The sequence below is a fragment of the Procambarus clarkii genome, chromosome 38 (assembly GCF_040958095.1).
Source record: "Procambarus clarkii isolate CNS0578487 chromosome 38, FALCON_Pclarkii_2.0, whole genome shotgun sequence".
NCBI classification, from domain to species: Eukaryota; Metazoa; Arthropoda; class Malacostraca; order Decapoda; family Cambaridae; genus Procambarus; species Procambarus clarkii.
In genome coordinates this window covers 13,732,251-13,745,540 of record NC_091187.1, presented here as the reverse complement: position 1 = coordinate 13,745,540, position 13,290 = coordinate 13,732,251, and the positions used below count along the sequence as shown (strand labels likewise).

The following is a 13,290-nucleotide window of genomic DNA, read 5'->3' as shown; positions in this document are numbered from 1 at the left end:
AGTTCAGAGATTATTTTGCCATGTCTTCATGATTTATTTCATGATATAATGTTTCAGGTTAGTTACGGAGAAGGCCTGTTCAGCCTGTTCACTTACTCTGAAGTCTGTCTTTTTTTCATGTATACTTATCACGCTGGGTTTGTCCTTGTGGTCTTAAACAGATGTGTCTTCCAGGACCAAGAGACAAGGGTGGGAAGCCAAGAGCTTCCTCAGGGGCCGCCAGAAGGCACATTAGGGAGACCAAGGAGGGGAAGCCAAAAGCTTCCTCAGGACCGTCTCATTATACCAAGTTAGTGGTGTGCCAGTCACCTGGTATAGCCTCGCGTATATCAGAGGCCGGCTGGGAGGGGAGGGGGGGGGGCTACACTAGGGGCCGGGTGGGGAGGCTATACTAGGGGCCGGGTGGGTGGGGGGGGGGAAGAAAAGGTTAATTGCTGGAGCACTGTGGCGCTGAGTTTCCAGTTTTAGCTCAGTTTTGCTTTCCTGAAGCCTCACCTGGTGGCTGTTGTTAGAGCAACCTGTCCCCCTAGCCAACCTGTCCTCCTAGCCAACCTGTCCTCCTAGCCAACCTGTCCCCCTAGCCAACCTGTCCTCCTAGCCAACCTGTCTGCTTAGCCAACCTGTCCTCCTAGCCAACCTGTTCTCTTAGCCAACCTGTTCTCTTAGCCAACCTGTCCTCTTAGCCAACCTGTCCTCTTAGCCAACCTGTCCTCCTAGCCAACCTGTTCTCTTAGCCAACCTGTTCGCTTAGCCAACCTGTCCTCCTAGCCAACCTGTCCTCTTAGCCAACCTGTCCTCCTAGCCAACCTGTCCTCCTAGCCAACCTGTCCTCCTAGCCAGCGTGTCCTCCTAGCCAACCTGTCCTCCTAGCCAACCTGTCCTAGCCAACCTGTCCCCCTAGCCAACCTGTCCTCCTAGCCAACCTGTCCTCCTAGCCAACCTGTCCCCCTAGCCAACCTGTCCTCCTAGCCAACCTGTCCCCCTAGCCAACCTGTCCTCCTAGCCAGCGTGTCCTCCTAGCCAACCTGTCCTCCTAGCCAACCTGTCCTCCTAGCCAACCTGTCCCCCTAGCCAACCTGTCCTCCTAGCCAACCTGTCCTCCTAGCCAACTTGTCCTGTCCTCCTAGCCAACCTGTCCTCCTAGCCAACCTGTCCTCCTAGCCAACCTGTCCCCCTAGCCAACCTGTCCTCCAAGCCAACCTGTCCTCCTACAAAAAAACGTCGCTTTTCGTTCGCATGTGTTACATAAAGCCAAAAATCGTCGTACTAGAAAAAGGCAGCGGCTCGTGAAATTGACATTCTGTCCCGTTTTCTATTTTGGGTCTTCGGGTATGTTAGGATAAGGGCACTTTAGTACGACGGTTTCTTGACGGTGGGAAACTTGAGGAGGACGGGCTGTTTAGAGAGAGCTGAGAATAGTTACGCCATTTCCAAGAAAATTCCTGTTGCCTTCAAACACAACTTACATATATTTCTAATACTGGCCGGTTAGCGTATTCCATGGTGTTGCTGCATATTCCAGGATTGGTCTGACATATGTAGTGTGTAATGTCCTTAAGTGTTATTTACTCAGAGGTCTTATGATAGTTGTCCCACGCATTACTTTCTTTTCGATTCATAATGGATTTCATCTGTTTGGTACCGTGAGTTTGGCTTCCTGTTCCCTGCACCTAATTTGAGTACTTTGCACTTATTTGAGTTAAACTCGAGTAACTATTGTTTGACAGTTCTTTCACTTTATCAAGGTCATCTTGTTGTTTTTTGGTATCTGTTTTAAACCTCATAACTGTTGCATCATCAACAACCATTGGCAGGAATGAGTCTATTCACTCTGGAAGATAATTTACATTTATCAGTAACAAGATAGGTACGAATTCTGACCCCTGTAGAATTCCCTCATAGTGACTCTCTGGCTTCTGTTGCTTAGGTACTCCTTCGTCTGCTGGACCATCTTCCCTGTTATTCCTGCCTGCTTCTCCATATTGTACACTAGTCTTTTGTGGGGTAACTATAGCATAGGCTTCCTGACAATCTATAGATATACAGTCTGCCACCATTGTCTGATCATTCTGTATCGTCCCTTCTCTCCACATGTGCTGCCAGCCTCTTTCTCACGCTCTTCTCCATCACCTTGCTTGGTATGCAAGGTAGGGACACTGTGCTGTATTTCAGTGTTTCATGTCTCTCTCCCTTCTTTGTATACTGGGCTACACTGGCTGTCTTCCAACTTTCTGGCAGGTTTCTTATTAGCATTGACAATATACATGGCAGAAAGTGGTGAGTATTGGGCTTCTGCTCCGTCCTTTAGTATGCATTCTGAGATTGTCTGGTTGAGCAGCCTGAGTTGTGTCTGCCTGGTGCAGATGCCCTCTTATCTTACCTTCTCTGTTACTGTTGATATCCTCCAGTGCCGCGAGGTATAACTCCAACACAGCTTGGGTTGAGCACTTCCTTTATTTGCTACGTCGTTTTCAAATTGTTCCTCCGCTTCCGTTCTCACATTGTGATTCGTGGGAGGTGTTATGTACTTGACGTGGGAGTAGCAGGTGCTGTGGGAGGGGCGATGCTGCAATTGACATGGGAGAAATAGGTACTTTAGGAGAGGTGATGGTGGAGATAACGTGGATGTGGTAGATGATGTGAGAAGTAGGCATGAAAGGCAAGAAATAATCTATCATAGGTGTGTCCGGTGGAGTGTAAAGGGGGGGGGGGGGTAGGTGGGGATAGGAGATGCAGGTGTGCCTGGTGGAGACAGTCAGTGCCCCAATGACTTGTCATGTTCTAAGTAACACTCCCAATTTAGGGAGGTCCTCACGCTTATATATTTATATACTTCCCCAAAAGTTATACACTCCCTGTTTCATCATTTTTGAGTGTGCGTGTGTGTTAATACACTGTTTGGTTGTGTTGCAGGTGTGGGCGGGTGTAGAGTGACTGGGAGCCAGCGGCCGGCACACTAAATATAGAGCTGGCAGGGTGGCTGGCTTTGGATCTTCTCCCACTGCTGCTGCTGGCGGCAGTGGCACTATTCCGCCCCCACTGGCCTGCACACCTCCTCACCACCATTACTGCGCCGTCACTCAAGGTTTCCTCTGTGTTCCCCCCTCCCCCCTCGTGTGTGTGTGAGATGGGTGTTAAAGGCAGTACCACTCAGTGTGATGTACTGTCCCAGGACAGTAGCCTGACTGCTGCCCTCTGACCCGGCAGGTCACCTGACAGTACTGGGTGTTTAAGAGGGCCAGTGCCACAGTGGCAGATACTGGGTGGTGTGCTCCGCAAGGATAGTGATACAGTGTGATATTCTGGGTGGTGTGTTCTACAAGAATAGTGCCACAGTGTGAGATTTTTGGTGGTTCACAAGGAAATTGCCACAGTGACAACAGTGAATGGACAGTGAGCCTCGCCTATCCTTAGTTGCTGAAGTGGTCCGGGTGATGACCTAGCCACCATGCCTGTGCCACCATCCACGCCCACCGTGGGCACCAGGTACCCGTCTTACACTCACTATCCCTCGTACCGAACTCCGTCCTCGGCCGCGTATCTGGCGCGAACGACGTCTCTCGACCGCTCCTCCTACACCAGCAGCTACGGCAGCTCCAGCAGCAGCAGTTCCTACGGCAGCTCCTACGGCAGCGCCTTCGCCAGCAAGTACTCGCTGCCGCCTCGACCCTCATACTCGGCCTCGTCCGATACATACCGCAGTAGCCGCAGCCTGCGGCAGTCCCCCGTCAGGCCGTCTTACTCGAGGCTTAGCTCAGATTCCCAGCTCGAATCCCCGCCGCCTGCGGCCTCGTCCTCATCTCGCTACACCTCGCGTTATTCACGAGATTCAGCTAATCGAGAAACCTCGACCTCGCGGGACTCTGGCTACAGCTCGCGCCTTGCGTCTCGCGACCGTTCCATCGACGCTGTGAACGGCAACGGGATCGACACCAGCCACTTCGGTCCCTCGCCGTCCTCGTACGCCTGCAACTACCGCTGGGAAGCGCGGGAAAAGGACAAAAGCGCCGAGGACGACTCCAATCAGAATGGCGAGGCTGAGAAAGTGCGCATCACGGATCGCATCCGCGCGTTCGAAACCCGCACCTCGGCGCGGGAAAGCGGCGGAGGACTCTTGGCCGGAAGGGAAAGTGCGGTTCCGTCATCTAGAGACACCGGATTCTCCTCCTCTCGGGAGAGCGGATCGAACCGAGACAAAAGCTATCTATCCGGTGCGGAGAGCGGTGTGTCCAGGCGTCGCGCGTATGTATCCTATCCCTCCGACGCTCCTTCTCGTCCCTCGGCTAGGAAGATGTCTCCGGAGGGCGGCGAGGCTCGAGAGAGAGGCGAGGACAGCGGCAGCAGCGGCGAGGAAAGGAGACAGTCGGTGACGGAACTGTGCCGTAAATACGACACCAACCACAACGTGACGAACGGCTTGTCGCGGCACGACGACGACGAGGACGGCAGCGATGGCAGCGTGTGTTCGGGCGAGGCCACGGCGGCAGAGTCTTCAGCTACACCTAAGACCCGTAAGCGAACAGATTCCGCCAGTCGAAGTGAAAGAACCGGTTCGCCCGTCTCTTCTCGCGTGGATTCACCCAGCAGGTCTCGGGTGGACTCCCCTGCGCGTAATCACTTGGACTCGCCTTCGAGAACACGTTTGGACTCTACGGCGCAAGTCCACAAGGACTCCCCTGGGAGGAGTCGCCTGGACTCCCCCACTAGAGGACACAGGGACTCTTCTGGCACGTCTCGGACTGACTCTACTTCGACCCGGGATGGCCGCTCCTCGCCCGTCCTCAATGGCAGTTTTGAGAAGGTAATTAGATCTTTTTTCTGTTACTCCACATCATCCGTAATCCACCAACGACATGTATCACCCACATCCACTCCTCCCACATCCACACCTCCCACATCCACACCTCCCACAGCCACACCTCCCACATGCACACCTCCCACATGCACACCTCCCACAGCCACACCTCCCACATCCACACCTCCCACATCCACACCTCCCACATCCACTCCTCCCACATCCACACCTCCTACATCCACACCTCCCACATCCACTCCTCCCACATCCACACCTCCTATATCCACGCCTCCCACATCCACACCTCCCACATGCACACCTCCCACATCCACACCTCCCACATCCACACCTCCCACATCCACACCTCCCACATCCACACCTCCCACATCCACATCCACACCTCCCACATATGTATACCATCCACACGCTATCGTGTATCACGCTCCTACACCCACAAACACCCAGTACACACCAGGAGACACCCAGTACACACCAGGAGACACCCAGTACACACCAGGAGACACCCAGTACACACCAGCAGACACCCAGTACACACCAGCAGACACCCAGTACACACCAGCAGACACCCAGTACACACCAGGAGACACCCAGTACACACCAGGAGACACCCAGTACACACCAGCAGACACCCAGTACACACCAGCAGACACCCAGTACACACCAGCAGACACCCAGTACACACCAGGAGACACCCAGTACACACCAGGAGACACCCAGTACACACCAGCAGACACCCAGTACACACCAGCAGACACCCAGTACACACCAGGAGACACCCAGTACACACCAGGAGACACCCAGTACACACCAGCAGACACCCAGTACACACCAGGAGACACCCAGTACACACCAGCAGACACCCAGTACACACCAGGAGACACCCAGTACACACCAGCAGACACCCATTACACGCCAGCAGACACCCAGTACACACCAGCAGACACCCAATACACACCAGCAGACACCCAGTACACACCAGGAGACACCCAGTACACACCTGCAGACACACAGTACACACCAGGAGACACCCAATACACACCAGCAGACACCCAGTACACACCAGGAGACACCCAGTACACACCTGCAGACACACAGTACACACCAGGAGACACCCAGTACACACCAGCCGACACCCAGTACACACCTGCAGACACCCAGTACACACCTGCACACACAGTACACACCTGCAGACACCCAGTACACACCAGCCGACACCCAGTACACACCTGCAGACACCCAGTACACACCTGCACACACAGTACACACCTGCAGACACCCAGTACACACCAGCCGACACCCAGTACACACCTGCAGACACCCAGTACACACCTGCACACACAGTACACACCTGCAGACACCCAATACACACCAGCAGACACCCAGTACACACACATATATACAAGGTATTTTTAGTCAATCCTGTGTTTTGTAGTTTCTAGTGCATTCTTGTCTTTCTGGTGTATTCTGGTGTATTTCTGTATTTCTGGTATACTTCAATATTTTTCAGTTCTTATCTTGTATTTTCCTTATGTCTTCCTTGTCCTGTGTTTTTAAGGTTCATTTCAGTTTTTATTTTCCAGTTTATTACTATTTGGTGTTTTTCAGGTTTATTCCCATGTTTTGTGTTTTTCTTTCTAGATATATATATATATATATATATATATATATATATATATATATATATATATATATATATATATATATATATTGTTAAATATGACCGAAAAAGTAAGATTAAAAATTCTAACACGAATTTTCTCAATATTTCTTATGTTTCTTTTTACTGTCGATGGTAATTGAAAAATCAATTCTCCAAAATTCATTTTTATTTCTAGTCTGACGAGACGCTTGAACGCGTTTCGTAATAACGTATTACATTTTCAAAGACTTTAGTTTACACACCCACAACTTGTAACCTGAAAACACTTAACAGAGTTTTACTAACTCTAACGCTAAACAGCTTGTCTTATATACTCGCATTTGGGTGAGGTGGTATGTTGAAACAGTTTTGGATGAGGTGAACAAACTTTTGACCAACACAAGACAGAACACGGTTCAATGGGTATAAATTGGATAAGTGAAAGGGAAGAATGGAAGTAACTGCAAAGGGCCTATTGACCCATACTTCCTCTTGATGCTTCTATATTGGAGCGGAGTCTTGAAGTGGGTAGAATATAGTTGTGCATTAATTGGCTGTTGATTGCTGGTGTTGACTTTTTGATGTGTAGTGCCTCGCAATGCATAAGCAACAGGGCTCCATTAAGGAACATATAATCTCTTCCCACAACCAGACCATCACCAGAGAAGTCTTAACAAACAACATAGAAATCATCGATAGATACAGTGATAGCAGGCGGCTTGACATCTGCGAGGCACTACACATGTCTTAAGTCACACGTGAACACCTGATATCGTTCTTAAGTCACACGTGAACACCTGATATCGTTCTTAAGTCACACGTGAACACATGATATCACATGATATAGTTTTGAAGTCACACGTGAACACATGTTACCACAAGATATTGCTCTTAAGTCACATGTTAACACATGATATCGCTCCTAAGTCACACGTGAACACATGATATCGCTCTCAAGTCACACGTGAACACATGATATCACACTTAAGTCACACGTGAACACCTGATATCACACTTAAGTCACACGTGAACACCTGATATCACACTTAAGTCACACGTGAACACCTGATATCACACTTAAGTCACACGCGAACACCTGATATCACACATAAGTCACACGCGAACACCTGATATCACACTTAAGTCACACGTGAACACCTGATATCACAAGATATCACACTTAAGTCACATGTGAACCGTGTAGTGCAGATGTTTTACATTATTTATGAGTCGTGTTTACAGTGCAGTCAGGTGTGTGAGAAGTGCAATGAGGCGTGTTGGTAGTGTAGACATGTGTGTGAGAGTTGAGGCCGGGTGGGGACACCTGTTGCAACGAGCATCGTTGATCAACTCACCATCAACCCGCTTTCCCCTCCTAACACAACCTGCTATGTTAAAACAATAGAAAAACCCCATCTATAACAACTATAACAATAACTATAACATCTATAACTATAACATATATAACAAGCACTTGAAGAAAAAACAAAAGGCAGATGCTGCATTCATGGGCTTTGCAAAAGGCAGATTTTGCGTTTACGGACTTTGCAAAAGGCAGATTTTGCATTCACGGACTTTGCAAAAGGCAGATTTTGCATTCACGGACTTTGCAAAAGGCAGATTTTGCGCTTACGGACTTTGCAAAAGGCAGATTTTGCATTCACGGACTTTGCAAAAGGCAGAAGTTGCATTCACGGATTTTGCAAAAGGCAGAAGTTGCATTCACGGACTTTGCAAAAGGCAGAAGTTGCATTCACGGACTTTGCAAAATATAGAAGTTGCATTCACGGACTTTGCAAAATATAGAAGTGTCATTCACGGGCTTTGCAAAATATAGAAGTTGCATTCACGGACTTTGCAAAAGGCTGATGTTGCATTCACGGACTTTGCAAAAGCCATTTAATAATTGTGGCATGACGTGATAGCCACTAAAATGAGATCACTCGGAATAACAGGTAAAGTGATGGATAGTCACCTTCGTGCCAAAAAGTAGCAGTTAATTAACCAACATTAAGTCGAAGTACCGTGCACCGTGCTCTGTACCTCGGGGCACAGTCCCTGCACCGTGCACCGTGCTCTGTACCTCGGGGCACAGTCCCTGCACCGTGCACCGTGCTCTGTACCTCGGGGCACAGTCCCTGCACCGTGCACCGTGCTCTGTACCTCGGGGCACAGTCCCTGCACCGTGCACCGTGCTCTGTACCTCGGGGCACAGTCCCTGCACCGTGCCCTGGGGTACAGTCAGATGGTTGGCTTTACCTTATTCTTACATCAGATATAGACAAAAATACAAGTCACAGCTTCGCGTCATCGTTTAGAGATGACACAAGAATCAGCATGAAAATGACCTCTATGCAAGGCTCTATAAGAACTACAAGCTGATATCAATAATCTCTTCGACGATGTGACAGAAAATTACATACGTTTTGTAACAGTGGTAAATTACAGGGGCACAGATTCATGAAGCAGTTACGCAAGCACTTACGAACCTCCTGCCAGATTCACGAAGCAGTTATGCAAGCACTTACGAACGTGTACATCTTTCCTCAATCTTTGACGGCTTTGGTTACATTTATTAAACAGTTTACAAGCATGAAAACTTGCCAATCAACTGTTGTTATTGTTCTAAACAGCCTCCTGGTGCTTCGGAGCTCATTAACTGTTAAATAATTGTAAACAAACTGCCAAAGATTGAGAAAAGATGGACAGGTTCGAAAGTGCTTGCGTAACTGCTTCGTGAATCTGGCCCCAGATACCCGGACATGGTACAAATGAAGAACTTAAACTACAGGTTACAAGACACAATCAAGTCTCACAGAAGGAGAAGGAGCCACGTAGAGGAGCTGGGAACAATGATCTCAAACGACGTGAGGTTTGCTGACCATAACTGAACCAACATAGCATCAACCAGGACAGTTAGAGGTTGATTATGAGAACCTTGATTATGAGAAAATCAGAGCCTCGTAGCCTGGTGGATAGCGCGCAGGATTCGTAATTCTGTGGCGCGGGTTCGATTCCCGCACGAGGCAGAAACAAATGGGCAAAGTTTCTTTCACCCTGAATGCCCCTGTTACCTAGCAGTAAATAGGTACCTGGGAGTTAGTCAGCTGTCACGGGCTGCTTCCTGGGGGTGGAGGCCTGGTCGAGGACCGGGCCGCGGGGACACTAAAAAGCCCCGAAATCATCTCAAGATAACCTCAAGATAACCTTCAACCCCGCCAAGGATTCCACCACACTGTGCTCATTATTCTCATTACTTGTGCTTTCTCGCCTTGACCACTGCTCGGAGAGGTTTCAAGTGATTCAGAGAACATGTACGGCATATAGACGCCACACAGCACCTAAATTACTGAGACCGTCTCAAAGCTCTCAAGATGATCAGTGTGGAAAGGAGACGAGAGAGGTATCAAATAGTATATATGCAAGATACTGGAGGACCAGGTCCCAAATTTACACAATCAAATAGCATACTGGAGTGCGCGATATGGAAGGAAATGCAGAAAAGAGCCATTGAAGAACAGAGGTGCCAATGGCACCTCTGAAGGAAGGAAAGGAATAGGATAAGAGAAGGAAAGATAAAATAAAGGAAGACACATCAATCATCTCACCACTAACTCTTCCACTGTCTTGAGAATGTAAATTAAGCTTTCTCAGTGTGTTCCATACATCAAACCTGTTAATAAACCAGTATTTACCCAGGTCTTTCCCGAATCTCTGCTTTTCCAGTTAACATAGACTTTATAGTTCAAGATTACAATGTAACTTAGCTTAGTTTATTTATTATGCACCCCATACTCCCCCCATGGGTGGTAGTGGACCCCCATGCGGAGCGGGCCGCGCCAAGCAACAGCCTTGTGGAGCAAGCTCTCACAAGTCAAGCCTAGCCTCGGGCCGGGCTTGGGGAGTAAAACCCCATCAAGCAGGTATGCCCATCCCATGGGTGGTAGTGGACCCCATACATATCCTGTGAGTGGTAGTGGAGCCCACACCCATCCAGTAGGTGGCGGGGGACCCAATACCGATCCTGTGATTAGTAGAGGACCCATATACCCATCCCGTGGGCGGTAGTGGCAAGCGTTACAAAGGCACACAATTTGGCTCAGGAACTGAACCCCAACATTCATTTAGGCTAAGCAAGTTACAGCCTTGATGAGCGAGTGACACAGTGTAGTGCACAGATCAACACCCAGTTGCAGGCGAGGAGTCACAATAACGTGGCTAGAGTATGTTGACCAGACCACACACTAGAAGGTGAAGGGACGACGACGTTTCGGTCCGTCCTGGACCATTCCCAAGTCGATTGTGAATGGTCAATCGACTAGTGTGTGGTGTGTGGTCTGGTCAACACCCAGTTCGCGAGCAACAACAAACACATTACAAGCAAACAAGTGAAGTTCGGGGGAGACAGGGTCATTGATCCGGGTGAAACAAGCCTCGTGTTTACGTAGGTGGTGAAGGGGCCGGTGTAACTATCAGCCCAGATAAGCCCAGAGATTGTAATAAGCCTCTGCGTCCTTATCTATGGAGGTGGAGTGGGGTTCATTAATAGTTAGTCTCGTCCATTTGTACAGGTTGAATGCGGAATGGGTGATAGGGCAATGTCATTGGCAAGTCTGTGTTATTCCCATTGCCCCTCCTTATAGTAGACCGGCCCCCATTGTGACCGCATCAACTTCCATTAGAGAGAGAGAGAGAGAGAGAGAGAGAGAGAGAGAGAGAGAGAGAGAGAGAGAGAGAGAGAGAGAGAGAGAGAGAGAGAGAGAGACACTCACATAAGGCCCCACATATCCTGTCATCTGGAGGTTTACACAGTGACATACTTCCTGAGTTTACTTCACAAAGTTTCCTCACAATGGCGGGTATACATGGTCAACCTGTCTCAGCAACTCACAACCTAACCACGACCTTACTCTCGCTGTTATGACCTTGCTACTGTGTTATAATGTTTACAACCTTTGTGGCTACATCCTAACCTACACACCACTGGAAGGTCAGGTCCCAACCTACACACCACTGGAAGGTCAGGTCCCAACCTACACACCACTGGAAGGTCAGGTCCCAACCTACACACCACTGGAAGATCAGGACCCAACCTACACACCACTGGAAGGTCAGGACCCAACCTACACACCACTGGAAGGTCAGGTCCCAACCTACACACCACTGGAAGGTCAGGACCCAACCTACACACCACTGGAAGGTCGGGATCTATCCTATACACCACTGTAGGCATTATACTGTATTTTACAGGTAATTATAGGTATTATACAAACAAATATACCGGTAATACAAGTATATACAAGCAATACGTCAAGTATTCTAAGACACACACATCATACACAGAGACGAGAGAAGTATTTAAAATTATAAGAAAATACACGAGGCGACCTGACGGCTTTAAAGGTGGTGTCCAAGAGCTAAAGCTCCATGCTACACTGAGCATTGCAATCTGAGCAACACGTCTTCCCTCCTAATGCGTCACATTTGTTACGGAGTCCACTGGGTCCAGATTCACGAAGAAGTTACGCAAGCACTTACGAACCTGTACATCTTTTCTCAATCTTTGGCGGCTTTGTTTACAATTATTAAACAGTTAATGAGCTCCGAAGCACCAGGCGGCTGTTTATAACAATAACAACAGTTGATTGGCAAGTTTTCATGCTTGTAAACTGTTTAATAAATGTAACCAAAGCCGTCAAAGATTGAGGAAAGATGTACACGTTCGTAAGTGCTTGCGTAACTGCTTCGTGAATCTGGCCCTAGGTTCGTACGTACTTGCGTAACTGCTTCGTGAATTTGGCTCTTGGTTCGTAAGTACTTGCGTAACTGCTTCGTGAATCTGGTCCTAAGTTCGTAAGTACTTACGTAACTGCTTCGTGAATCTGGCCCTAGGTTCGTAAGTATTTGCGTAACTGCTTCGTGAATCTGTCCCTAGGTTCGTAAGTACTTGCGTAACAACTTCGTGAATCTGGCCCTTGGTTCGTAAGTACTTGCGTAACTGCTTCGTGAATCTGGCCCTTGATTCGTAAGTACTTGCGTAACTGCTTCGTGAATCTGGCCCTTGGTTCGTAAGTACTTGCGTAACTGCTTCGTGAATCTGGTCCTAAGTTCGTAAGTACTTACGTAACTGCTTCGTGAATCTGGTCCTAAGTTCGTAAGTACTTACGTAACTGCTTCGTGAATCTGGTCCTAAGTTTGTAAGTACTTGCGTAACTGCTTCGTGAATCTGGTCCTAAGTTTGTAAGTACTTGCGTAACTGCTTCGTGAATCTGGCCCTAGGTTCGTAAGTACTTGCGTAACAACTTCGTGAATCTGGCCCTTGGTTCGTAAGTACTTGCGTAACTGCTTCGTGAATCTGGGTCCCGTCTGTTGTATTGAATAGTAGTAGTAGGGAAGGGCTGGAATTTAAGCTTGTAGACAGACAGAGAGACAGTACACATGCACTAGACAGTGTAAGAGGAGACAGAGAGACAGTACACATGCACTAGACAGTGTAAGAGGAGACAGAGAGACAGTACACACGCACTAGACAGTGTAAGAGGAGACAGAGAGACAGTACACATGCACTAGACAGTGTAAGAGGAGACAGAGACAGTACACATGCACTTGACAGTGTAAGAGGAGACAGAGAGACAGTACACATGCACTAGACAGTGTAAGAGGAGACAGAGAGACAGTACACATGCACTAGACAGTGTAAGAGGAGACAGAGAGACAGTACACATGCACTAGACAGTGTAAGAGGAGACAGAGACAGTACACATGCACTAGACAGTGTAAGAGGAGACAGAGAGACAGTACACATGCACTAGACAGTGTAAGAGGAGACAGAGAG

The 13,290-nt window shown here is 48.6% G+C and overlaps 1 protein-coding gene across 3 annotated transcripts in view; it reads left to right on the top strand.

Annotated features, from left to right (window-relative positions):
• The window catches only part of LOC123771902 (ubiquitin carboxyl-terminal hydrolase 2), a 179,114-nt gene that overhangs the window by 58,794 nt on the left and 107,030 nt on the right, over positions 1–13,290 (top strand). For all 3 annotated transcript variants that reach the window (XM_045764684.2, XM_045764683.2, XM_069337750.1), the window contains exon 2: positions 2,914–4,801. In XM_045764684.2, the coding sequence (XP_045620640.1) occupies positions 3,449–4,801 (1,353 nt within the window). In that variant the 5' untranslated portion in view covers positions 2,914–3,448. The remainder of the gene's footprint in view (positions 1–2,913; positions 4,802–13,290) is intronic.